Genomic DNA, 27,256 nt, shown 5'->3' on the forward strand with positions numbered 1-27,256 from the left:
GGGGAAAGCTCAGACTCTACTCATTTTTCAACAAAAAGACAACGCGACAAAAGGCCCAAGTTGTCAAACTCGATGCGCGCAAGACTAGGCCCATAGGAGCCTAAGAGGCCAAGGCCGCCAGCAGCCACAGCCTGGGAAGCGCACCCTGACCCTATGGTCACCCCTATGGTGCAAAACGTTCTCCCACATCATGACCCCATGGTCACCCCTATGGTGCAGCACGTTCAACCACACCTAGCGGTACGACAGTCTGGGAGAAACCTCCCAAATGGGCCACCTATTGGCTCCATCAGCAAAAGGCTGGACGACATGTTCTCCACGCCTTTCTGCTCTCATATCATTCATTACGAGCCCCCAAGGGGATTCCTCATACCCAAATTCTCCACATACGATGGGTCCAGCGACCCCTTCGATCATATCATGCATTATCGACGGCTCATGACTCTCGATATAGGCAACGACACGCTGCTATGCAAAGTATTTCCCGCCAGCCTACAAGGACAGGCCCTCTCATGGTTTCATCGCCTACCTCCCAACTATGTTGACAATTTCAGGGACTTATCGGAGGCTTTCATGGGACAATACTTATGCTCCGCTCGACATAAACAAAACATCAGCACTCTACAAAACATAAAAATGCAAGATAACGAATCCCTAAGGGAGTTCGTGAAACGGTTTGGTCATGCCGTACTTCAGGTAGAGGCTTACAGTATGGATGTTGTCCTGCAGATCTTCAAGCGATGCATCTGTCCAGGCACTCCATTTTTCGAATCACTCGCTAAAAAGCCTCCAACAACGATGGACGACTTGTTCAGACGTGCAAACAAATACTCAATGCTCGAAGATGACGTACGAGCAGCTACCCAGCAAGTCTTGGTTGCTGGACAGGCATCTAGAAGTGGCGCGGATAGAAATGCCAAACTTTCGGACCGGCCAAGGCTGTCCTATCGAAGGCAGGAAGGGCCAGGTCGCCCGGGAAGACCGCCCCTCACACCTTTCTCCATATTATATGAGAAACTTCTCCCCATGATCCAAGGCATGTCCGACTTCAGGTGGCCTAGACCCCTCGAAGCGGATCCATCCAAAAGAAATCATAGCAAAAAATGTGTCTTCCACAAGGAGCATGGTCACACAACGGAAGAATGCGGGTGCCTCCATTATTTAGTCGAAAGGCTCATAAGGGCGGGACACTTAAAGCAATACCTCTGCTCAGATGCCGGAGGTAAAAACACTTCTCAAAACCACAACACTGGAGCCCCCAAGGCCCCAGCCGCCCCCAAAGCCGTTATAAACTATATTAACGGAAGCCCATCTGACGAGGAGTATGACTCCAAACGAAAAAGACAAAAGTTGTTGCGGGTTGCATCGGTACGCAAGTGTATCAACTCCATCCGGCCTAGGATATCTGGAGGGGGGCCCCGCCTCATAGATGGGACAATTATTTTTCCACCAATAGACCCCACCCGGATATTGCATCTGCACCGCGACGCCCTCATCCTGTCCCTAGAGATAGGAGACTTCGACGTGAGGCGCATCCTGGTCGACCCAGGCAGCTCAGCCGATCTTGTACAAACATCGGTCATTAGCCACATGGGACACAGTCTCACAGGCCTCGAAAACCCTGGGCTAATCCTATCCGGATTCAACGGGTCGTCAACTACGTCCTTGGGAGACATTGTACTGTCGGTCCAAGCTGGCCCAGTCACACTCAACGTACAATTTTCGGTGGTACAAGATTTATCACCCTTCAATGTCATCTTGGGGCGCACATGGCTACACTACATGAAAGCCATCCCCTCTACATATCACCAAATGATAAGTTTCCTTACCAAAGATGGGCAAATTGACCTATATGGCAGCCAGTTAGCCGCTCGCCAATGCTACCAGATAGCACGAGAAGCAGGGACCAGCCAGGAGGATGCATCCCTCCCTGAGTCCAGCCTTGCACGTGACCAATAGCAATTATTAGGTCCGGCGGACAAGGATCCCCCGGCAGCGGATCCCTTGCAAACAATCCAAATTTCAGAAGAAGGTGCTCACCTTACGAATATCAGTTCCCTCCTGACACCGGAAGAGACCCAGAATATGCAGAACGCCCTTAGACAAAACCATGACGTCTTCGCATGGGCACATTCTGATATGAAAGGAATTCATCCCTCCATTACCTCTCATAGACTCAACGTCTTACCAACAGCCAGACCCATCCGGCAGAGGGTTAGGCGTTTTCACCCGGACAAACAAAAAATTATCCGAAATGAGATTGAAAAGTTGCTAGAAGCCGGATTCATCAGAGAAGTGGATTACCCGGACTGGTTAGCAAATGTAGTAGTGGTACCCAAAAAAGAAGGCAAATGACAAGTGTGCGTCGATTACACCAACCTCAATAATGCATGTCCAAAAGACAGTTTTCCTTTGCCACGAATAGATCAAATTGTCGATTCCACTGCTAGGCAAGGGATGCTCTCTTTCTTGGACGCCTTCTCCGAATACCACCAAATCCCCATGTCCCTGGATGATGAAGAAAAAACAGCCTTCATAACACCACATGGTCTCTATTGCTATAAAGTCATGTCATTCGGACTCAAAAACGCTGGCGCCACTTACCAAAGACTGATGACAAAGATCTTCAAACCTTTGGTCGGCCGCACAGTAGAGGTATATATTGACGATATCGTGGTCAAAAGCAAAACCCGAAAGGAGCATGTCCTCCACTTGCAAGAAGTTTTCCACCTCTTAAGGAAGTATGGCATGAAGCTAAACCCTTCCAAATGCGCCTTTGGCGTAAGTGCTGGCAAATTCCTGGGATTTATGGTCAGCCAAAGGGGGATAGAGGTTAGCCCAGATCAAGTGAAAGCGATCATGGACACACCACCCCCCAAGAACAAAAAGGAATTACAGCGCCTCACAGGCAAGCTTGTCGCGCTTGGGCGTTTTATAGCCCTATTCACTGATGAGCTACGACCATTCTTCTTGGCAATACGCAAAGCTGGAGCCAATGGGTGGACAGACAGCTGTCAAAACGCTTTTCAAAGAATTAAACATTGCCTTATGCAACCGCTCATCCTGAGCAGCCCCATCACTGGTGAAAAATTGTACATGTACCTAGCTGTATCGGAGTGGGCGATCAGCGCTGTTCTATTCCGCTGCCCTTCACCCAAGGAGCAGAAACCTATCTACTATGTCAGCAGAGCATTGGCGGACGTAAAAACCAGATACTCAAATATGGAACTAACGGCTTTAGCTCTTCGAAGTGCCACCCAAAAGCTCCGCCCCTATTTCCAAGCCACCTAGTGATCGTTTTAACTAACCATCCCCTTCGCAACATTCTACACAAACCAGACTTAACCAGAAGAATGCTACAATGGGCCATAGAATTGAGCGAATTTGGAATCGAATTCCAACCTAGATTGTCCATGAAAGGCCAAGTAATGGCTGACTTCGTGCTAGAATATTCCCGAAAGCCCATCCAACACAAGGAACCAAGCAAGGAAGAATGGTGGACTTTGCGAGTCGATGGAGCCTCCCGATCGTCAGGATCCGGGGTAGGGCTCCTACTGCGATCCCCAACAGGGGAACATCTGGAGCAATTCATCCGGCTGGGGTTCCCTGCCTCTAACAATGAAGCAGAATATGAGGCCATCCTATCCGGATTGGACCTCGCCTTAGCTCTATCCGTCTCCAAACTCCGTGTCTATAGCGATTCTCAACTTATTGTCAGACACGTCCAGAAGGAATATGAAGCTAAGGATAAGTGCATGGCGCGATACCTGGCTAAGGTAAGAAACACCTTACAACAGTTCTCCGAGTGGACAATCGAAAAAATTAGACGAACTGAAAATGGGCACGCCGACGCCTTGGCGGGCATAGCTGCCTCCCTCCCCATCAAAGAAGCCATATTGTTGTCTATACATGTGCAAACCAACCCTTCCATCGCGGAAGCTCCCACTTGCAACAACATTGAGGCAAAAAAAGCAGACGGCCGAGAGTGGACAAACGACATTATAGGGTACCTCCGGACAGGCACTCTGCCCAAAGATCCCAAACAGGCACATAAGATCCAGGTGCAAGCCACTCGTTTCACCCTGATTGGGGGGCACTTGTACAAACGATCTTTCACAGGTCCCTACCTTCGGTGTTTAAACCATTCAGAGGCCCTGTACGTATTAGCTGAGTTGCACGAGGGAGTATGTGGAAATCATTCTGGAGGACGATCTCTGGCGCATAGGGCCCATTCGCAAGGATATTATTGGCCCACAATGAAGAAAGATGCAGCAGCCTATGTCAAAAAATGTGACAAATGTCAAAGGCATGCCCCCATTCCGCATATACCATCGGAGACATTGAAACCAATTTCAGGCCCCTGGCCCTTCGCGCAGTGGGGCATGGACATAGTGGGACCCCTCCCAGCCACACCCACCCAAAAGAAATTTCTGCTAGTCGCCACAGATTACTTCAGTAAATGGGTGGAAGCTGAAGCATATGCTAGCATCAAAGACAAGGACGTCACCAAGTTCGTGTGGAAAAACATCATCTGTCACTTCGGAATCCCCCAAACCATTATAGCCGACAATGGTTCACAATTTGATAGCATCGCCTTCCGGAATTTCTATTCGGAACTGAACATCCGGAATTCATACTCCACACTGCATTATCCTCAAAGTAATGGGCAAGCAGAAGCCACGAATAAAACGTTAATCAATGCCTTAAAGAAAAGGCTCGAGCAAGCAAAAGGAAAGTGGGTGAAGGAGCTACCCAGCGTCCTGTGGGCTTATCGAACCACACCCGGACGTCCGACAAGAAACACTCCCTTTGCCCTCGCATACGGTATGGACGCAATCATTCCTACTGAAATAGGGCTACCTACTATCAGGACTGAGGTAGGAACGCAGGATGATGCAAATGAGGAATTACGAAGAAATTTAGACTGGGCAGACGAAGTAAGAGAAACTGCATCCATCCGGATGGCAGACTATCAACAAAGGGCATCCGCTCACTACAATCGCAAAGCAAAGCCCAGAAGCTTCAAAAATGGTACGCTAGTCCTTAGAAAAGTTTTTGAAAATACTACTGAAATAGGAGCGGGAAAATTTTAAGCCAACTGGGAAGGACCCTATATAGTATCTAAGTCAAGTGAAAATGGAGCTTATCATCTACAAAAGCTAGACGGAACTCCATTGCTCAGACCATGGAATGTGTCCAATTTAAAGCAATATTACCAGTAAAAGAAAGAAGACAAGCACAAATATGAATAAGAGTATTTTATTAATATTTGTGAAGTTGTATACAAAGGGTTCTCCGGACTACAAGATACAAAGAGAAGATAACAGTAAGAAATTACAAAAAGAAAAGCTCTCATTGAGCAGGCTTGCCGCGCAACTTCTCTTCCTCACCCGGAGGAATCGAAGGGACATCCCGCTTGATGCCATGTTTCTTCATACAGCAGCGATAGCCGAAGAAGAACCTGTCGTCTACTTGCTTTTGGTAGTCCGCTTTAAGTTCCTCCCTTTCTGCAGCAAACTCAGCCTCCAGCTCTTCTTTTTGCACTGATAAATGCAACTGCAAATCTTCTCTCTACTTTTTCTCGATGGAAACCTCCGTCCGGAGTTGCCTCGCCTCACCCCTCAGAAGGGTCATCTCATCCTCCACCTCAAGCAGGCGGGCATCCATAGATTCCTCTCGGCTCTTTGCCTCAACAAGCTCTACCCGGAGAACCTCGTTATCCTCTCGAGCGGTGGATAAACTGGCTTCTGCCTGCTCCAGTCTCAAGCACAGCTTCTCTTCGTTATTTTTGCGCTGAGAGACGGAGGCCTTCATATAATCAGCGGTCCGCAGCAGGTTAGAGAATAGATCATGTTGTTGGACCATGCCGCGAAGACCACTCACCAGCTGTAGGGAAACACACAAGCAAGAAGAGCAAGGTTACAAGCCATGACACCAACACATTAATATGGCAAGAGAAATCAAGATATAAAACTATACCGTTTCCACCACTTCGAACATTTTTGCCGAAGGCATGACAACGTCTGAGCCAGGTGGAATCCGTTTCAGCTTCTCTTCCAACTCCGCATAGTTGAAACCGCTAGCAGAGATGCAAGCTGCATCATCAACTAGATTCCCCTCTGATGAAGCATTGGAGAGTGGCTCCTCCTCCGGGTCTGGAGCCCCATCAGTCTCGACCGGCTGGGTCACTCCGGGTGAATCCCCATCCGGAACCACCACCGGGGCAGGTGGGTTCTCTACTGCCATCTCCGCCTCGCTCCCCTCCAAATGATCATCCTGGATGGACGAGCAGCTGACTTCGATGGTTTCCAAGAACCGATCCTGAAGCCGCCCGATGAGGCCAGACTTTAGGTCTCGCGCCGGACGTGACCTCCTTCTAGCTGGCCCCTTCACCGGTACAAGGGCAAGGGGCTTGGCCCGCAAGGAGGCAAACTCTGACTCTCTGCCCCCATTTCCTCCATTGGGGATGCCGTCGGAGGCAATGCTGCAGCACAAGAAGCCTCGGTTGTGTCCCCATCCGGATGGGGAGAGCCGGGTTGATTTATTGAAGTAGCTTCTTCAGCCAAAAGAGTCAGGCGGCCCACCACTGACATTAAAGGCCCTGAGTGGTTCAAACCCGCGAGATGTCCGAGTCCGCTTGAAATAGAGGGCGGGATGGGATGTTCCGGCTCTCTTATTGTTACTTCCTTCACGTAAGTTATAGGGGGAATTACCAACTCCTTCAGAGGAGTTGGAAGTTTTATTTCTTTTCCCTTATTAAGAGTCAGCTTCTTATTCTTTTTCGCTGGGGCGCCACTTGGAAGGGAGGCTGCGCAGCATTTTTTGCCAGGAGCCTTACGCAAAGTTCCCTCTTTCTTCTTCCCCTCCCGATCGTCAAGGAGTGCTCGGCGTTTCTGAGCCTTTGCCTTTTGCACCTCCTTGTAGAAATGGAGGTCTTTCAGAATGAAATGCTCCCCAAGTACTACCTTCTTCGGTAGCTTCCTAGGGAGAATGTTGATGACATACGCCTGGGACTCCCGGACAACGGCTAACAGGTTTCGCGCAGTGAGCAGCATCTCATGATGCCTCTCGGCGGCGAAAATCTCAAATAACTTGTTCAGCCGGGCGAACGACGCTTTTTCTACCCACTCGACTACGCGACCCCTCTTGTCCGAACCTGCATTATCAGCAAACAAAGATGTTAAGCCAAATGATAACCCCCGCAAGCAGTAGAACAAGATAAATTCCGAACAAAACCAGCAAACTGCCTTACCCGGAAGCTCCAACGAATGGTTTGGGGAAAATGGCCTATCTGGATGCCCCAAAAGACCAGCCCAGGCACCCCGGACCAGCACATGTCCCTTGGCTCCTCCCTTCATTGAATTCGACAACTCAGTCACCAGTTGAAGAGAAGGCAGGTGGGCAGCCATGCTAAAAATATCATTTTTACCCTTCTTTAGGGAATAGACGAAAAGAACCTCCAGCAGCGAAAGGTCTAGGTTGAACAGCAGGCTGAGAACGCTGCATCCCATCAGCACCCGGACAATATTGGGGTGGATGTAGACTAGTGGGATCTGTGTAAAGTGAAGGAATTCCTTGAACAGTAACGGGAGAGGGAACCGGAGCCCAGCATTGAATTGCTCCTTTGAAAAAATAATGGCATTGTCTTTAGCTTTCTCAGTAGACACCATCTCTCCGTCCATCAGTTCCACAAGCACGCCATTTGGGATACAGAAACGTTCGCAGAACTCCTTTACACGTAGCTTATCCACAGATTTCTCATGAGCATCGCCGGACGGGCCAGATGAGGTAGCTTCCTTGTTTGCAGACATTTTTTAGCCTGAGACTGAAATGGAACCTACATGAAAGAAGGACAACAATCAAACACAGCCATCCAAACCCCACAACCTTGAACTCTACCCCAAAGAAGAATTGATGGCCCACAAAAGGCACAAGGGGGGCAACAGAAATCCTAAACCCACCCAAAACATAGTCAATACCCCTTGAAAAAGCCCTAGAAACCAAAAACACCAACTTCCAGTCGCAAAGCAACTTGCCCAACAAACCACAAAACAAACACAACAAGGAGAAAACAAGAAAAGCGAACGTACCAAGTGTAAACCGGAAAAGTAGGGTTGAAAACCGCAAATACAGTCACCGTCACGACGCAAATATTACCGGCAGAAAACCCTAAAGCTTCACTCAAGAACGGAGGTACGCAAAAGACTGAGGATAAAGCACTAGCAGAAAAAACGCAGAAAGAAAAAATGCAAAAGGAAAGAACAGTCTGCTATTTATAGCGAGACAAACCTCTCGGTATTTTAAACGATCAGCTGCACCATTATTCAAAACAACACGCTGCTTGGGAATACCCAAAGTCGGCGGCTCCTCATAAATGCTTTTCTGCCTCTTCAGCCCTGCTCGCCACGTGGCCCAATCAAGCAAAAAAGTCAGCTTCAGTTTCAAAAAAATCATTTTTAACCCGCCCATTTTGCTCAGGCAAAAATCGGCAAGTTAAAAAGAGGGGCATTGTAGGGACCCCTCCCCCTGATGACACGTGGCACATACTTCCTGATGACACGTGGCACGTATTCTCATCCGGATTACCCCTATCCGGATTTCCCCAAGAGTACACACGGCGCGCTTCTCCTATCCGGACTTCCTCAGGGAGAAGCACACGACACTCGCAAGTATCACATCCGGACGACCGACATGTCATATCCGGATATGTTTGTCCGGATCATTGACTGAAGTAAGCAAGTCTTGCACGTCATCATAATAACCTGTCATGGCCCACATTTCGCCACCTGTAGAGTGAAGGGACAGGAATGAAGTGACGGCAAGTCACTTCCCACGATCTCTGACAGCCACGGCGCCTCCCACGATTTCTATCAGCCGCCCGTAGGGTGATGATGGCCCTGCCACCACCTAGTGGAATCATGACAAGCCAAAATATCTCTCTACCATTAAAGAGGGAAACAAAGCTTCTGATACTATATATATGAACCTTCACACAAAGAGGAAGGTAAGCTTACTATACCTAGTAAAAGGCCAACTGATTAATCTCTCTTACCATGGCTGACAAAACCATCGGAGGGTGTGTCCGGATACCTTTTGCAGGAACGACTGAACCAGGAGCTTATATTGGTTGAGATCGTGCGCCCATCCATCTGGCAACTACGTCGATCACCAAGGACGCGAGGCCTCAACAATTTACACTTGAATTTTAGGCACAAAAAAATAACTTGTCGATATATTTACTAAACCCTTTAATGAATATCGTTCTGTTGAAAAAAGAAAAGAATTAGGAGTTATGTCACTTTGAATTGATCATTTGTGTGTTCATATGTCTTTATTGTTTTATAATATGCTTGTCCTTTATTGTATTTGATATTTGATGTTTACTCATGGCTTTTATAGTAGATTGAGCAACAGTTACATAGCAATATTGCTAACTCTTGAGAACCTCATTTATGATGATAATTTTGGTTACTCTTGAGCATCTCTACAGATACGTTGAAGTAAAGTTATGTTATGCGATGAGCTATGTGGTTTGAGCAATATACTACTCATGTGTTTGGCTTAATTCTTTATAACATAATATTAATAACTCTTTTAGATTCAGGTGTGTTGCTCTCTATGGGGAAGTGCATGGTGGTTGCTAGAGTGTTTGGAAGAGCTCCTATGACTACATAATATTTTGATGTGAGAACAACCTGGTTCTTAGGTATGAAATGAAAAGACTCCAATCTACGTATAAAAAATAAATATAAATTTATAAATAAAATTATGAATATTTTTTCATAAAAAAAAATACTTAAACATATATTATCATTTCTTTTATATCCTTCAATATATCTAAACTAAATATATTATAATTTTAATATTGATATGTTTTCAAATTCTATATATTATTAAAGAATTTTGTAAATTATATTATACACATATTATTTTTAAAAAATTATTATTTTATCATTTATTGAAGTTTTCTTCAATATCTCTATGAGTTTTCATCAAGTTTTATCTTACCGATCTTTTTATCAAAAATTTCACTGATAATTTTTAATATATCTTTATATATCCATAAAATTCAACTATTGATATATCTATAAAAACCAATATTTTCATCTTTACTCTTATGCTTCTTTATACTCATGATTGGACTTTCACGAAGTGTACTATTTGCTTCTATTTATCTCTGGAAATAAAACTAAAATAATAAATGGAGACTAAGGGTTAAAGCATTAACCATTGGGTAATGGGCTAATACTAAGTTTTCACTCCATTAAAAAGACATCTAAAGAACCCTTCAAACTTCATGTTTGAGTTCTTATTAGTGTCACGAACAAATGAAAATTTTCGCTCCAATGCCTAGTAAAAAGTCTTTTTGAATGAAAAACGTAGTAAAGAATTAGGCATGACCGAATGGAATGATGGGTTTGTTGTTTGTCACGGTAGAAGTGCATATTATATAATTCGCATAGGCACATAAATTTTTCGAACTCAATAAAGACTAGATTTGGTGATCACAAGAATGGTGCGAGTTTGCTAGGATTGAATAAACATCCTTGGTTTGGTTTTTTCAATTGATTCTCTTTATGTGCTCAAATACATGTTTTGTACACATCTTATAGTCTTATAAAAGTATTGATCCCCGTGTTTTGTACACACGGCTTTTTATTTTATAAAATCTCAATTTCAATCTTATGAACGTTTTTTTATCGTGATGTAGTATTGCGAATTAAGAATAACCATGAGTTTTGACATTTTCAGTTTCAACAAGCATAAGCAGCAAACAATAACTAGAAATCAAAAATTAAAATCACTGAACACTAAAATGCAATCTGGTCCATGACATCATGAACCCCTCAAAAGAAGTGGGAAAAGCCAGAACATAGTAACTACTGGCTTGTAGAATAGCAAACAAGACCACCTTCTATAAGTGCCATAACACGACCTCAGCAAGACACTGGTGAATCTTTTCATACAAACTATGGTTAAAACTTAAACCAACCTGACAAACAACCATCCAGCCGCAAATGAGTAGAGGCACAGGTCACAATAATGGCGTCATCTCAATCTTCTCATTCATCAGACTGATCAGATTCATCGGAATCCTCCTGAGATGTCACTGCTGATCCTTGTTCCTCATCATCTTCTTTGCTTATCCTCACGGCTCTATTAGCAGTCATCTTGGTCAGTGCAGCAATTTTGCTTGCCCTCTGTGAGCGTGTGTTTATTGTGCCAGTAACCTGAGGAACAAAAGAAGTGGGTGACAGTTCTTCTTCAGAGGAAGACTCTTGATTTCTTACTCCTTGCCTGGTACGAGCAGGCCTGCTCGAGCGTGAGACTGGTGTTGGTTGTATTTCCATGGAATCATCCACATCAAAGTTCAAATCAAGCTCTAACCTTCCTAGAATATGCATTGATGGGGAAAATATTGTTATTAGGTGATAAGTATAAAAGCAAAACAGAATTTAGAGTCAAAAAAGAACAGCCCATCTAAAACCTTCATTTCTTATCATTTGTAACAGATACTATAGTAACTGGAACTGCCGCTGAGACAGCCAAAACAAAATAAACTTCCAGCTGAATGTAGTTATTCCATAAGGTCATATTTAGGAAATGGGTCAAAAGGAAATGCCGGCTCTTTGTTTAAGTTGCCATTGATGTTGAAATAATACCACAATGCCAGCCATGGAATACAGCCAACAATTTGTTGCAGGAAGTGATTCCTCCTATGAATTGTTGGTCTGTCTTCTCAAACTGGAAGTTAAAAGAAGCTTTTGGCACCAGTTCCATGATTTAGATTTCCAATTATGCAGCCTAAACATCAGTGCAAAGTCTACTTATGAGAAGGAAGAATTTTACCCAAAATACAATTTGCCTGCTCTTGGGATAATTCCTGATCAGGTTCTCTATCTATTGCCTTAAGACGTTCGGCCATCCGCTTCAACTCTTTTACAACCTCACGTTCTGCAAATGCAGATTCAGCTACACGATTTAAAAGCCTCCTCATTAACTTTATTGCCCCTTGTTCCGATAACCGGAAATGAAGCAACACGAGTACTCTACATAGTGCTGAGACATAGGATTTCTGGGCAGGTGTCTTCTTTGCATGAAAACTTACCACCTAAATAAAACATCCAAACAAAAACAATATAGCCCCATTTCATCAAAGTATCCTTTGCACAGAATTTACATCAAGACTAGGTACACCATGGTAACCAACTACAACTCACCCATTCCCAATAGAGTATGGATCTATCTGGGTCCACTGTTTGATGCCAGATTATAATATTAATGAGATTACAACTCATTCCAAAATAACAAAATGAGATTTTATAAATGCAAATCAAAATTAAAGATACAATATCCACAATTTTCTATTTTCTCTTTATTTTATCTGTAGTTTTTTAATATCAAATTTTCCCTTAAGGTTTTGATATATTTGTCAATTTCTCATTATCTCCATCTATCCAATGTGCATTGTCCATATCATAGTGGTTAACTTGTAAAACATATCATGTATTGTTTTTCTATTTTTTTGTATCATGTAACGTATCGTATAATGTATTGTAAGTTTTTTTATATAGCAAAAAATAAATAGAAAATATTATGTATATGTGTGAATATCTATTAAAAGTATGGAGTATAAAAGATAGTAGGATCTACAAGGTTAAACTATATTATATGCTATGAAAACATTGAATGCTAAAGTTTTGACAAGTTCAAATTAACAAAATATAACTTTAATATATAGATTCATCAAATAAATCCACAAAAATAATTTTTTTCAATTTTTAACAATGATTTTTAATTCCAAATTCTAACTAGGCATATGCACTTATTGTGTTGTTAATTGATATATATATATGTCTTTATGTGTCATCTTCAAAGTTCTAGCTTTTCAAGTTCATCATCATTCCTTTTCCACCAAAAAAGAAATACAAAAAAAAGAAACTAATATATTAAGTAAAAAAATTTATTCGCTAATCACCATCATTTTCATTGTCAACATTCAAACCATTTAAATGAAAATTTTCCAATAAGCATTGTAAAATTAAACTTAATGGACTTCTAGTATAGCATCTAACAATAAGAATGCAATGTTTCATATAAGATTATTTTACTTATTTCTCCTTTTTATGATCAATTTTTAATCTTTTAGTATATTTTAAACAATTAACATAATAAATTCTTTAAAAAAAAAAACTAATTTGATTTTTTTTTTTAATTATAGAAAATAGTTGAAGATGTATGTATCATTGTATCATAATATCACGTATTGTATCGTATCGTGTATCATATATGTATTGTAAGATACACTTTAAAATAAGATACTGACTATGATATGCATCGATTTCCATAAAAAAAAAAGTATTGTTCATTGTATCGTATCATGTATCATAAGTTTTTATGCATCGTGTATTGTAAGTTTTTAACAACTATGGTCCATAGACATTCCTAATGTCTTTATCCAAATTTTCCACCTTTTCCTCCTTAATTCCTACTATCTTCATAAATTAAACATCATAATATTCATAAAATACTAGTCACAGGTTAAAAACATAGCACAAAGCATGAGGATTGAAATATTCAACTCCTTGCCATCTTTCATAGTCAAGAAATAACCATATGCCAAGTGAATCTCACAGTTTTAAACTCTTACCTCTGCAGCTATCCGGATAGCAAGACCCTCCTCCCCACATTCAAAATCAAGTGAAGGCTCCGAAAAACCATCTAGCACTTCAGGCAGTTCATTATTTTGGTTTTCATTCTGTTTTTCAGTCTCTTTTGCATATAAGGGAGCTTGCATCATTTGCAGCATAAAACGTGATGCCTGAACTGCAAGCTTACGCACATTAGACACCATAAAAGGAGATCCCCCTGCTCTGGTATTGATCCCTGGCCACATTGAACGCATGACAGGCATGAAAGATTTGGATATACATTTCTGCATTTAAAGAAAAAGAACAAAAGGTTGAAAAGTTAAATTAGAAAAAGGGCCATTAACAAGTATATCTAATGCCATGTGTAGTAATATGCTAGATACAAATATAAGAGACATCACATCCTGGAATCGATGTTACTTACCTTGTGATCGGCTGAGAGTGATGGGTAATGCTCAAAGAATACAGATAGGCACTGTTTCAACCTGGTCAAGAACTCAAAAAGATATCAATATAAATGACTAAATAAAAAAGAATTAAGAATCAGATATAGGAAGCCACAAAGCAACCCACCTCTGCAGTTCTTTAGTTTCATTACTGAAATATAGGATTATAAGCTTGCTCAAGAATAAAGGATGTAATGAAGCAGGTATGCATGGATAGTTCTCACTCAGAAGAAGAATCTTTGCAAACCCCTCCCCTAGGATAGCTTGAACTGACTCATTCTCATCCATATCTACAGATTTGATCCAATCATTTACGTTGAGTCCGGCATATAACAGATCAAGCAATTCAACATTCCAATCCTCATTCATATCACACAAATTAACAGGACTAAAGGTCATCTTATTTTCATGAAGCAGTGATGAGAGCTCCAGCCCCATTGCTCTATCTACCTCCTGGGGACCATGCCACATGCCAATGTCAATCAATGCCTTACAAGCCACAATACTAATTGAAGAAGAGCCCTTAATAAAACAAAACCTCAACTGTTTTACTAGTTCCACACTTGGCTTCCTCTCCAGCAAACCAAAAAGGCCAAGACATCTGGTAGCAACCCTCTGCACAGCCAAGTGAACATGCTTTGCCTGCATTTCATAGTCCTTATAAATGTTTAATACCTTCCATAAGAAAAGGAGGATTAAGAAAGATATAGCTCAGTGCAAGTAACAATCCAAAAAAATGTTTCACAGAATTCATACCCCTGGAAGCAATAGGGACTGCAGTAGCTCATCAGGTTCAATGGATTTCCCTTGCATCCAACGGAATGATTTAGCATTTTCCAAGAGAAGGCCAGTCACAGAAAGGCAGTGCATCCAGTGCAGGAAATCTGCTGTTCTCTCCCTACAAGGCTGAGCAAGCTCCTCTACAACGCCAAGAAGAACTTCTTCAAATTCACCAGCGGCAGCATGGACTTTCCTTGCCAACCCTGACACTGCATCAGCCCACTCTCGGTCACCACCAAGATTTACCCCATCTCCCATGACAACTTTGTTCCCATCTTCATCCACTTCATATTCAATAGGCTTGCGCAATAGTTCCTGCACAAAACCACTAGCAACCTTCCTGTTTGTAGCATCAGAGAAATCGAGCATAGCACCGAGCAATAGTAGCTGCCGAGATGCAAAACAATAATTTGATCCTGAAATTATCAGATAGTAGAACATTGTAAAGCTAAATAAAAAATATGAATTAATGCTTTGTTTGGGGAGCATTTTCCAAAACTGTTTTCCGAAAATAGTTCTGAAAAAACAGTTTTTGAAAATTGTTCTCTTATATTTTATACAACAAAAGTTTATTTGAGAATTTAAAATCTTCTTAACTTGTTTTTTTATATTTTTAAATATGTTTTATATTATATTGCTTCATTTTTAATCATTCTCTATATCTGTATAATTAACTTTTAAAACAACCCTAAAAAAAAAAAAGTGAAAACAACTAAGACTGTTTAAAAAGTGTTTTCGAAGATTGTTTTTTAGAACAATTTTTTTAAACTATTCTCTAATGTTTTGTAGAACAAAAGTCTATTTGGAAAGCTAAAATGCTTATAACATGTTTTCTATGTTTTTAAATATGTTTTAAAAATAACTTTTATACATATTGTTTCATTTTTAATCATTCTCCATAGTGTATAATTGTTTTTTAAAACCCTTAGAAAACAAGTGGAAACAATTAAAAAATGTTTTCTGAAATACCACATTTTCTATTTTAAAGAACAAAAAACTATTTTTTGTTCTTAAAAACCAAAAACTGTTTTCTTTTTATAAGAATAAAAAATTGTTTTATATTTTCTAATTTTCAAATGTGTTTTCTTGCTTTTTTTAAAGAACAAAAAACTGTTTTCAAAAATAGTTAATAAACAGAACCCAAAAGATATTCTTTTAAAACACCATGTTTTATATTTTTTACAAACAAAAAATTATTTTATGGGTTTTAGAAGTCAAACATGTTTTCCTGATTTCTTATTCTAAAAAATTAAAAACCGTTTTCAAAAAATTGTTTTAAAACTGGTTTTTATTTGTTGTCTGTTTTTAAGAATAAAAAATTATTTTATATTTTCTAATTATCAAACGTGTTTTCCTGTTTTTCTTTTCCTAAAGAACATAAAACTGTTTTTGAAAATAGTTAGCGAACATGATTTAAAAGATGTTCTCTAAAAACAACATATTTTCAATTTTTACGAACATAAAATTCTTTTCTAGTTTTTAGATGTTAAACACGTTTTCCTAATTTTTTATTCTAAAAAACAAAAAAAATTACCAAATAGAGGCTAAGTTAAGCTCAAATCAACCATATGAACTACACCCACCAGCATCAAGATGAGCTTTGACCAATTCTACATAGTCAGAAACCATTGCAGGAAGAACTCTCTCTAGAAGGTCATTATTGTCTGATGCTTCTGCTGCATACACTGCTGCTTCAGCACCCATTGTTGCAGCAGCATCAGAGCCTCTTTCCTGCTCAAACATTCATAAAATCCTCAGATAATTGAGATGATGTGTAGGTAACTCAAACCTCAGTATGAGTAACTTCCAGCCTAGTAAGTGAATTACATGGTGACACTCACTAGATGTCAAATAGCAAACCAGGAACATTATAATGTGTTCCCAACCAGTTATGCCTGTGATTAACCTTCAATTGGCATGCTTGGTTATAAAAATGTGGTAAAGACGTTTTCAAGCATTAATACCATGCCTACCAAGAAAACAAAAAGATTCCCAAGAAATAGAATAAGTAATAAACCTTGCTTCTTGCAAGAGGTTTCTTAAAAATGTTTCCTACAAAAACTTCTAGTATTAATGCAAAGAAAAAAACAATCAAACTAAACAGCTTACTTGTGCTTTCATCTGCAAATTCCTACATACAGTTTTCCAATAAAGAGCAACCTCTGCTTCCATCAGTCGGATTCTTGGGATGCAGTGGCCTGATTCTCCTGAAATAAATATGCATAAAACATTAAGATGCTGCAAACTGAAAGTTATGCTTAGATAATCAAACTGAAAGCCATGTTTTACAAGGCTTTCAAGCCTCGAGCCGAGGCTCTACAAATTAGCCTTGAGGCTATAGCCTTAGTTAAGGTAATTGAAGCTCAAGACTCACCCTATTGAGGCTTATAGTTTTGAGGCTACAGCCTCAAGGCGGTTGAGGCCTAAGCCTCAAATATCCAAAGGGTTTTCGACCTTTATTGGCTTTTGATACATATTTTAGAAAAGGCTTAAGTCTCAATATTCAATGAGTTTTAATGGGTTCTATCATGTATGCTTTTGTGGACTTCCTAAATAAATTTCATGAATTTTATATCGAGTCCCTACTTGGTTAAACCTTTTACAAAATAAAGGTTTACTTAACTTTCAGTTAACTTTTAAAATGGAAGGGAAAAAGAGTTTGAGAAGAAAGGGAATTATTGACATTCCTAGTTTGATCTCATATATAATTTAATTATTGATAAATGAAAAAAGATACCACTACAATTGGTGGATGAAGAAAAAGAGGTATTGGTGAATAATAACACAAATGGGAGGGATAATATAGCAATTGGATATTATTATAGTCGTTGGAGGATCCTAGTGATAGTAACAATAATGTTGAAAATTATTTGGTAAAACCATGAGAGCTAAATTTTAGGATTGAAGAAGAAACTAAACTAGAACTATTAACAATGAAAAATAATTAATTTTATCATTATGAAGTTTATGTCTTTTTTATTATTCAATTTATTGCGATGTTATGAGAATTTTTTTATTTTCTGATAATTTTTTATTATTTATTTGTTTAAGTTGAGGCTTAAGCCTCATTCAAGCAAAACGCCTCAAGACCGCCTTTAGCCTTTTAAAACATTGAATTAGAGTATTCAAAAGGTTCAAACATGTAACTTCCTCATTTGCAACCCAACCACTGCCACCTAAGTCAAGCCTTTAGGGCTCAGTTACACTATTATAATTATTACGTAACCATCGAGGAATTCCTTAATTTGACACGATGAACCTAATATTTAAGGTGAACATATAAGTAATAACATGAATAAGGCACCTACTTTATAACAATATAAAACCACGTGTTCAAAATCTTTAATCTTTAAAGACATCTAGGTATGCATTATATATTTATGTATTAATCATACTGTCATACACCATATTATGTGAAAATCTTGTATCATAAAGTTGCTATGGAAATATAAGAAATGAAATTCTCTGCAAAATGTTTGGCAACTAGTACAAGAGTGGCAAAATGAATAACAAAAAAGGATATATCACATTTAGAAAAGGCCTTTATGAAACTCCAAGGTTTTCGTATCTCTTTCTTCTCTTTTTTCTTCTCAAGTTTAACTTTGTTTGCTGTCGATATAACTGAGGTACCTCATTCCCCACCTTAACACCTAAAAACATGCAGCCCTGATCCTTGTTATTTTTCTGTTGTAGTTAACTACCTTGGGGGTTATCCAACATTTGCAAATTTCTTCAGAAACCTCTTACCTTAGGTAAAAATTGTCAGGTCAGAGTTTAAAACAGATAAACTACCATCCAAAAATTGCTCTTGAGACTTTGTTCTTCTCTTCCTTAATCCTGTAATGTTCAATCCTTTTCTCAACCACCTAATACTACTTTACTGTCCCACTGCTCTCACAGAAATTTTCTCCCTCTCACAGCTTCTCTAAAAAAATGATCAATCTTATGTTGTATGCTAGGACCAAAGATAATGAGGTTTATCACATTTCATCTGTTTTTCATTTTTTTTTTGTTTTTTGAAACTAATGTTCATGATTTTCTTTATGTTGCATATAATAATCCATACATTATTTTTGCTTCTAAAAGAGAAGGACAATCAGTGGTTGGAAGAAGATTTACTATTTCAGCTCAAACAAGGCATTGTAAACTGTTTTTTTTTTTTTTTAATGATTCTTTTATGTTATTCATGTTATTTGTCTAATTTAAGGAACCATAGTAGACATAACACTTTTTACAGGGATTTTTTCTCTTGTTCCTATTGCAACTCGAACATGGAACCTCATCATAGTAGAAATGTTTTGATTGTATTTTTCCAATTTCATGGTCAATTCTAACTTGAGATAGGTTCTGAAGATATTTTTGAGCAATTTACTAACATAAATGTAACATTGCAAACACCACATCACATGTGCCCTTACTTCTACTCAGATTAAAAAAAGTTATTACAACTCTTAAGAATCCTTATACTAGGCTGATTTATACAATCTCAATGTGGATTACCCTTGAAACATTATAATTCTAACCCTTAACACTACTTCAAGAGTTTACACAACTCACATAGCTACTAAAGTATACAATCCTAAGAACAGTTTAAGTAAAACTAAATAATCAAAGCTTGAATAGAGAGTAAACTTTCAAGCTAATTAGCTATCCTAACCAAGTCAAATTAAATAATGAACCCGCTTGGTCTCTGCATGTGCTTGGATGCTCTTGCATCAAACACTCCAGTCACTATACACAGAAGGCATGCTACAGTTAGCTCAGTTTGACAATATTCTAGTGTGCAATATGCCCAACCTAAAAGATATAGTATGTAAGACAATGGACTTGATGGACCTCACAATCTAAGTAAAGAGTCATATTGCTCCCTAAGCTTTCTTTAAATCCTTATTTGTTGATCATATTGATGTTTGAGAGAGGTATTTCTCGATTAGATCAGCTCATGCTGTCCCAGCCTTTCCCATCCATGAGTACACAGGCATTAGAATAGTTAATAGAGAGATAGAATTGAAAACAATTAAAGAGAAAAATTATTTCTAACAAGAGAGAACAGCTATAAGTTCTTCCAACCTTCAATTTCATTGCTGGTTGCTACTATGAACTGCTGAATACTTTGATCATCCTGCAATTGTACTGCCCCGGCTTTTAGGAGAACTTCCATTACAGATTCTCCAACCAATTCATAGGTTTCAACATCGAGATACTTGAGAAGCTCTATAGGGTCCCCGTTGCAGCATTTAACAAGCCACTCATCCTTCAATAACTTCAGACACTCCTTTGTAACAGCTGCAGAACGATCAGCAAGTCCCCTCTGAAGAATAATTGTCCTAACTTTGATGCTACCAAATGAAGCAAGATGAAAAGTAAACGTTAGATTAATGAAATACTAATATTGATGCAAGATAAAACACTAAGATTATAGTCATAATACCCCCAATCATAACTTTACATCTCTGCAACTACTAGATATTACCAAAAATAGTTTTTCAGTTACAGTTGAATGAAAGAAAAGTTTGTATTGCAATAAAATAGAAAAATGGAAAAAGAAAGTCTATATTTCTACTTGTAATGATTTATATTAATCATCATTTGCAATATTCAAAGTTACAAACTCATGTTGTAAGAAAATTTGAGAGGAAAAACAAAAAAGTGTGGAATATTTGAAGGGATAAGTCAAAGTTACCTAAGACTTTGGAGAGGAAATTTATTAGCAAGAACATAGTATGCTGCTTTGCGTACTACCTCACTCACGTCAAGGGTATGATCAAGGATTGCCACTGAAGTAGCATTTGAAGGTGGCAAAGATAATACTATCATTTTACGAACCTCCTGCAAACACACCACATCTGATACCATCTTAGCTATGTACCATAAAATAGCCAAGCACCAGAAAAGGTAATGCTATTGCTTTGGCAAAAGTTAATGTTACCATCTTAACAATGTACCAGGAAAAAAAAAACCAACAACATTAATTTCAAAAGTTCATTCAGGAGTGAAATTTTTTGTCAAAAATTTGTGCTTGAAAGTATCCTTCAATCTTCCAAGAATGTAAATAGATAGACTGAATCCTCATTATAGTGATTTCAATTCCCATGAACTGGTTAGAACACTCACAGCATTATGCTCTAAAGGCAGTGCCTCAAGGAATAAATCAAGGATATCACTGTTTTCAGAATCAGTTGCAAAGCGTGCAAGAGCCCTAACTGCAAGTGCACGGACTAAAGGAACCTTATCCCCTACACGCAGCCTCATGCATTCTATCACCTCATCCCAAAGTTCATTGCTTACTTCTGCATCATCCGGCAGTCGCATTATAATCTACAAAATTAAGATATTCATTAGAAAATACAGAATTTTAAAATTTGAAGAATCTATCACAATCCAAAAAATAATAGGTTTCTCAAAATGTTCAAAGTCCCAAATAATAGGTTCCCTGATACTCGTCCAAAATTTGTAAAAGCCCAGCTAGAAACCAAAATGGATTTCCTCCATATCGTTGGCAACCAAATGGGAAAAACATGAACAAGTACCTCGGAAATCATCTGACAGGCCCGGAAGCGCGCAGTCTTGTTAGCAGCAGTGGCAGCATTAACAAGGAAGCGGAAGAATTCCTCCAAGAAAGCGGTGGTGGAGTCACATTTACTCGCAAAGGTTGCGATAAATCTGACCGTCCTCTCCGCGGAGGACGTGCGTCTGGGGAAAGCAAAAAGGGGAATTAGGGTTTTGGAAAAAGCGGAGAAGAAGAGGGAAGATGAGGAAGCCGATCGGAGGGTAGAGAGGTCTTTGAGCTTTCTGATGTGAGCGGCGTTTGAGGCTCCACTTTCGTCTAAAACCCTAGCAATCTTCTGCATTAGCGCCTTCTCTGCTTCCATGTCCACCACCATATCTTCTTCCTGCTCTGTTTCTTAGTCCGTCTTGGCTTAAATGCTTTTTTGCATTTTGTTAATCTTTCACCTGTGCTTTTGAATTTTGAGCGGGAAGGGAATCCGAACCCAACCCACTTGGAATTAAAATGTCTACGCTCTAAATACAGGACCCACTTCAATTAAGCCAAAACTTTGTTTAATACTCTGGTTCTGAATCAGGAGAGGCAGGTGGGATTTTTGATAAGAATATGGAAGTTTTAAAAAATAATTCCTAAATCAACATAGTATGAATAATAATTCCAAATCTACCGAAATAAATAAAATGAGAAATCGTCTCTTAAAGAAACGATTTGCACAAAAAATATATATATGTGAGACTCCCTTAAAAAAAAAAAAAAAAAACAACTAAGTGGAAAATCGTAGACACGATTTCCATATGACAAATCCTAAAAAAAAGCAAATAGCAAAGTGGACAACACAAAAAGTAAGAAATTCTCACTTTAAAAAAAAAAAGCAAAAAACAAAACCTTAAAAAAATCCACTTTTTTCATTTTTATTTTATTTATACAATAATACAATTATTAAAAATATATATTATAAAATTAATTAATTTTATTTATTAAATTTAATATATAAATAATATACTAAATTTAATATAAGATAATAATATTTATATATTATTTTTTTCTTTCACTTTGGAATTTTAAAAAAAAAATTATCAATTTTATGTGAAAATTGAGTTTAAAAAAATTGTTATTAATTTATTAAATAAAAAATAAAAAATAAACAAAAACATGATAAATTGCGTCTTCAAGAGACCGATTTTCCAAAAAAAAAAACTTTAAAAATCTATTTTTCCATTCCCCTATTATACTTATACAATAATACAATTATTAAAAATATATATTATAAAATTAATTAATTTTATTTACTAAATTTAATTTATAAATAGTATACTAAATTTAATATAAGATAAATAATATTTATCTAGTATTTTTTTCTTTCACTTTGGAATTAAAAAAAAAACTATTATCAATTTTATGTTAAAAATGAGTTTTAAAAACAAATTTGTTATTAATTTATTAAATAATTGTTTACAAAATAAATAATTTTTTTGTTTAATTTTAAAATTAATTTTATCATATAAATTTTAAGATTAAAAATATTAATCTTTAAGTTAAAATTTCTTTGTAAAATGAATAAAATATAAAAAAAAATAAGTTAAATAATATTAATTGTTCTTAATCTTCAATTTTTCTTTAAATTATTCAATTAATTACAACTAATAAAATTAATTTAGTTTGATATTGTTTTTTATTTATAAGATAAATAATATTTATCTATTTTCTTGTTTATGTGAAAAATGATTTTATAAAAAAAAATGTTATTAATTTATTAAATAATTATTTATAAAATAAATAATCTTATTTTGTTTTAAATTTTAAATTAATATTATTATCTAAATTTTAAAATTAAAAATATTAATCTTTAATTTCAAATTTCACTGTAAAATGAATAAAATATAAATAAATAAATAAATAAATAAAATATCGTGATTATAAAAAACCAATAACATTATTTATGTAAATGCTAAAAAACCAGCAAACAACCTAACAATTAATAAAATATCAACCATGATAGAAATTCGATTATTCTCATGAATGCAAAAAAACCAATAACCTTATTCATATGAACCATCAACAAAGAAAATATATATATATATATATATATATATCAACCAATAACTTGTATTAATATGTTCAATCTCTAAACAATCAAACGTATTCAAATACTGAATGATCAAAAATCAACTATTATTATGAATAAAAAAAACCAATACTTTGTCCATATATATAAACTAATAAACCAACAAACATCCTAACAACTAACAAAATAATAACGATGAATACAAACAAAACTAAAATATTAAAATTCAACATTACTATATGACAACTTCAATATTAACAGACAATAAATTAACATACGTCACTAATAAACTAACAACCAATAAAAGTTAGTATGCATCATCAATACAAATAAACCAACAAGCAACAAAAGAGCAACACGTATCATCAATTTATGTTCGATAAAAGTTATAAAAGTCATCAATGTGTGCCACATGAAGGAGGCTTCCTTCTTCGTTGTGGGCGTTGGTGACATCTTTCCAACTCGGATTGATCTGAGGGACCATCTAATGTTGCTTCATTTCCTCGTCCTCGTCCACGTCCTTGATCTTGAACCTGATCCTCTCCCTTTTGTTTAACAAGTGGTGTAGGAAAGTATTGCATTTGTATCGCCACATCATCTCTAAATGGATGTCCTAATGATTATGGGGACAAAGCAATGAGTGGTGTTGTAAGTGGAGTAAATGACACCTCGATACTAGACAACATAGGTATATGAAATGAAGGCCCATCAATATAGTTTTTGCATGAATGATGTCCCAACATCTTCCTGTATCACTCCTTCATCAATGGATGGAACTGATGAATGAGGTAGTGATTAGTCAAGTGGTGTAAAAAAAAGTGAAGGCAGTATGTTGTAGAAGCGATGATGATGGAAAATCTAGCGATGCATCATCGATAAGGAAGTGTGGATCATCATAAATATGGCCTCCACGTGTTCGTACACCTCCACCTCTAGTTTAAACACCTCCACCTTTGGTCCGTACCCCACCACCTCTGGCCCGTACCCCATCACCTCTGGTCTGTACCCCACCACCTCTAGTCCGCACTCCACCACCTCTAGTTCGTACTCCACCATCTCTCATCACTAGCTCTTCATCCGATGATTGTCTCTCTGTATCAACGACATTAAGGGGAATAAGCAACCTATCAACCTCGTGTATAGCCTCTAAAGTGGTTGCACATAATTGATGAATTTCATCACAATGACCTATATTTGGTGTATCTGGACCAGTTCATAGATGTATTTGTTGCAAACTGCTATTCTATAAGAATTAAGAATAAAAAGTTAGATGTTTTTCTAATTAGAAAAAAATAGAATAATAAATAAAAAGACATTATAATTACCACTATCTCCCATGAAGATCCACATGGAGTAAGAAAAAGACGAGTGATAGAACAATACCACACCATATATGGGTGGCTATGCCCGTAAGAAGTAGATGTTGCCTCAGCTCTAGCAAGATGATCGTACTTAGCCTCCCACCTTTGAATATAGTGGTGATGAATACTTGTCCAATCCAAATCATGTCGACCTCTCAAATCATATTTATGTAATCCCAATTCTGTATCGCACTGCTCAGGAATATGTTGTAATAGCCCAAACTGCCTCAAAACATGATCAGGTCTATGTCACTCCACTATGTGGAAATAGATAAGCGGTGAAATAGTCAACCACAAGTCAGAGGCAATAGTACAGTAATCTGGAAGTTCAGATATGACATCATCAGTATATGGCTCCCATATAATCTGCAATTAAATTTGAAATATGACTCACATTATTTAATAATATTTTGATTACAAATTGTTTAAAAAAATTATTCAAAATAATGAATTTATCTCTTGCTCTGGCATAAGTCGATCAAGTAGATACCTATACTGGGGTAACAGATGCATAGGCGTCGAAGTAATGTAAAACTCATCTCTCCAACTACAAAAAGAATATATTTAAAAGTTTGTATAATTGTTTATTTATGTATAAATGTGTTTTCATGTCCTATAACTAAGGTTGAATACATACCGCATGCCTAAAGGTGGTTGTGGCAGTATTCCATCATGTAGGGCCGAATGTAAGCGCATAGGTGTTATAAAGGGAAATCTATCCCATAACTGTAACAAAATAAGAGGACCTGATACATCATGCGCATCAATATGAGATGCTTGACACATCTCTCGATATAGCCAAGTTAGGCAAGTACTACCCCAACTATAAGTACCAATAACTCCAAAATCCTAAACTAATGGTAAAAACATTAAATGTACCCTATTGTTCGATTTATCTGCAAAAAGAAAACCTCCAATCAACTGTAAGATGAATGCCTTAGCATAACATCGCACAAACTCCACATCAACATCAGGTGCCAATGAAGAAAAATGCCCTGTCAACCAAGATAAACGAAGTCTTTGTTCAGATATATCTCTATCTTCAAGCACCACTCCAAACAATGTAGCACACACCTCTCTCCAATCCAAGCATGTGTTACTGCTAATTGCAACACCATTAATCGGTAAGCCTAAAATAATGCTAACATCTTAAAGTGTGATGGTACACTCTCCCTAAGGTACATGGAAAGTGTGAGTCTCAGGGCGCCATCTCTCTATAAATGTTGTAATAAGGTGTCAATCCAATGAAATGAAACCTAATCGGGCAACACCATAGAATCCAGATTGTTGCAAATATGGAATGATGTGTGCATCTAAAACACTATTACGATAGAAACTGGCTTCACGACGTCGACAATGGAGCTTCCCAGGATCATTTCCTTCCCATATAAGCGAAGATCGATGTACTTCCTATTTATACAGAACAGAACAATCTACAGGTCCGTGATTTGTGAGAATGTATTCCCTATATCATTTAAATAATTTCATTAGTTTATTACAAGACATTCTAATGACATTATATGGAAATAACTCAACGTTCATCTTTAATGTTAAAAAAAAAAACTTTCATTTAAATAGTAAAATTTTCAACTTAAACTTACAATATCATTGAGGGGTTGTGTTAGAAGACTCCCCTCTGTTAGGACATTTTTCGAAGATTGTGACCCTTTTGTTTACAAAGCTCACATCAGACTTTGACACTTGGTTCTCTCCAATCTATTTCATTCTTAATCCTTGAAGATCTTAGTCTTCATTTATCATGTACTAGAGTTGGATTTGGATGAACAATTGGAAAATTAGGTTCTAGCCAATAGGCTTGATGTGGAATTGGATTGAATTGTGGTGTATAGCAACAACCATATACATCCATCCTATAATGTTTGTCAACAAATTGCATGGAATACCAAATGATTGTCATTTATTCCAAGTACATGGTCTTTCTTTCAACTTCACAATTTGTATATTATTTCCTTTATCAATATGAAACCCATGGGGAGCAATTGTCACTTCAAATATCTCATTTGAAAGGTGAAAGATATTGACAGTGTGTCCACTAGCCCTTGATTCATATTTTGTTATTTTGTTAATGGCATAGGAAGTATACAAATCTCCATTTTCAATTTGAGTTTGTATCTCTGTTTGACGAGTCTCGAAATATGAAACACAACGATAGAAAGTTAATCAGACAAGAGCAGTGATAGGCAACATTCTAGCCCCTTTAAGCACTCCATTTATGCATTCAACAATATTTGTAGTCATCCACCCATACTGATGTCCTTCATCATGTGCCAAAGTCCATTTCTTCATGTCCAACCTGTTAAACCATTCTAAGCATTTCTCATCTAATTGTTTTAACTTGGTCATACATGACTCATACTTTCGTGATTGATGTTGAGACCCAACTCTATACACTAAGTCTTTTAACATCTTATTTCTATATTTTA

General features: G+C 37.7%; 2 protein-coding genes across 2 annotated transcripts; one reads left to right on the forward strand and one right to left on the reverse strand.

The window, feature by feature from the left end:
* The first annotated feature begins 636 nt into the window (after positions 1 to 636).
* LOC104882094 (uncharacterized) lies at positions 637 to 2,102 on the forward strand. Its single transcript, XM_010664026.1, has 2 exons — positions 637 to 1,682; positions 1,970 to 2,102. Exons 1-2 carry the CDS (start codon positions 637 to 639, stop codon positions 2,100 to 2,102), a joined length of 1,179 nt encoding a protein of 392 aa, XP_010662328.1.
* Positions 2,103 to 10,782: 8,680 nt separating this feature from the next.
* LOC100242435 (uncharacterized) lies at positions 10,783 to 21,987 on the reverse strand. Its single transcript, XM_002267620.4, has 12 exons — positions 21,409 to 21,987; positions 20,993 to 21,196; positions 20,562 to 20,707; positions 19,949 to 20,217; positions 16,988 to 17,085; positions 16,462 to 16,609; positions 14,855 to 15,294; positions 14,226 to 14,740; positions 14,077 to 14,137; positions 13,652 to 13,936; positions 11,851 to 12,112; positions 10,783 to 11,392 (listed from the first exon to the last, which is right to left on the reverse strand). Exons 1-12 carry the CDS (start codon positions 21,760 to 21,762, stop codon positions 11,064 to 11,066), a joined length of 3,111 nt encoding a protein of 1,036 aa, XP_002267656.1. The 5' UTR covers positions 21,763 to 21,987; the 3' UTR covers positions 10,783 to 11,063.
* Between the last annotated feature and the right edge of the window lie 5,269 nt (positions 21,988 to 27,256).

The sequence above is a fragment of the Vitis vinifera genome, chromosome 16, assembly GCF_030704535.1.
Source record: "Vitis vinifera cultivar Pinot Noir 40024 chromosome 16, ASM3070453v1".
Classification (NCBI taxonomy): Eukaryota; Viridiplantae; Streptophyta; class Magnoliopsida; order Vitales; family Vitaceae; genus Vitis; species Vitis vinifera.

Excerpts from the sequence above, each read along its gene's own strand:
- LOC104882094 (XM_010664026.1), top strand. The coding sequence starts at position 637 with ATGCAAGATAACGAATCCCTAAGGGAGTTCGTGAAACGGTTTGGTCAT. Across the intron at positions 1,683-1,969 it reads TCCTTGGGAGACATTGTACT|GTCCGGCGGACAAGGATCCC; the intron begins GTCGGTCCAAGC and ends AGCAATTATTAG.
- LOC100242435 (XM_002267620.4), bottom strand. The coding sequence starts at position 21,762 with ATGGTGGTGGACATGGAAGCAGAGAAGGCGCTAATGCAGAAGATTGCT. Across the intron at positions 15,295-16,461 it reads CAAAGCTCATCTTGATGCTG|GATCAAATTATTGTTTTGCA; the intron begins GTGGGTGTAGTT and ends TGATAATTTCAG. Across the intron at positions 14,138-14,225 it reads GAAACTAAAGAACTGCAGAG|GTTGAAACAGTGCCTATCTG; the intron begins GTGGGTTGCTTT and ends GTTCTTGACCAG.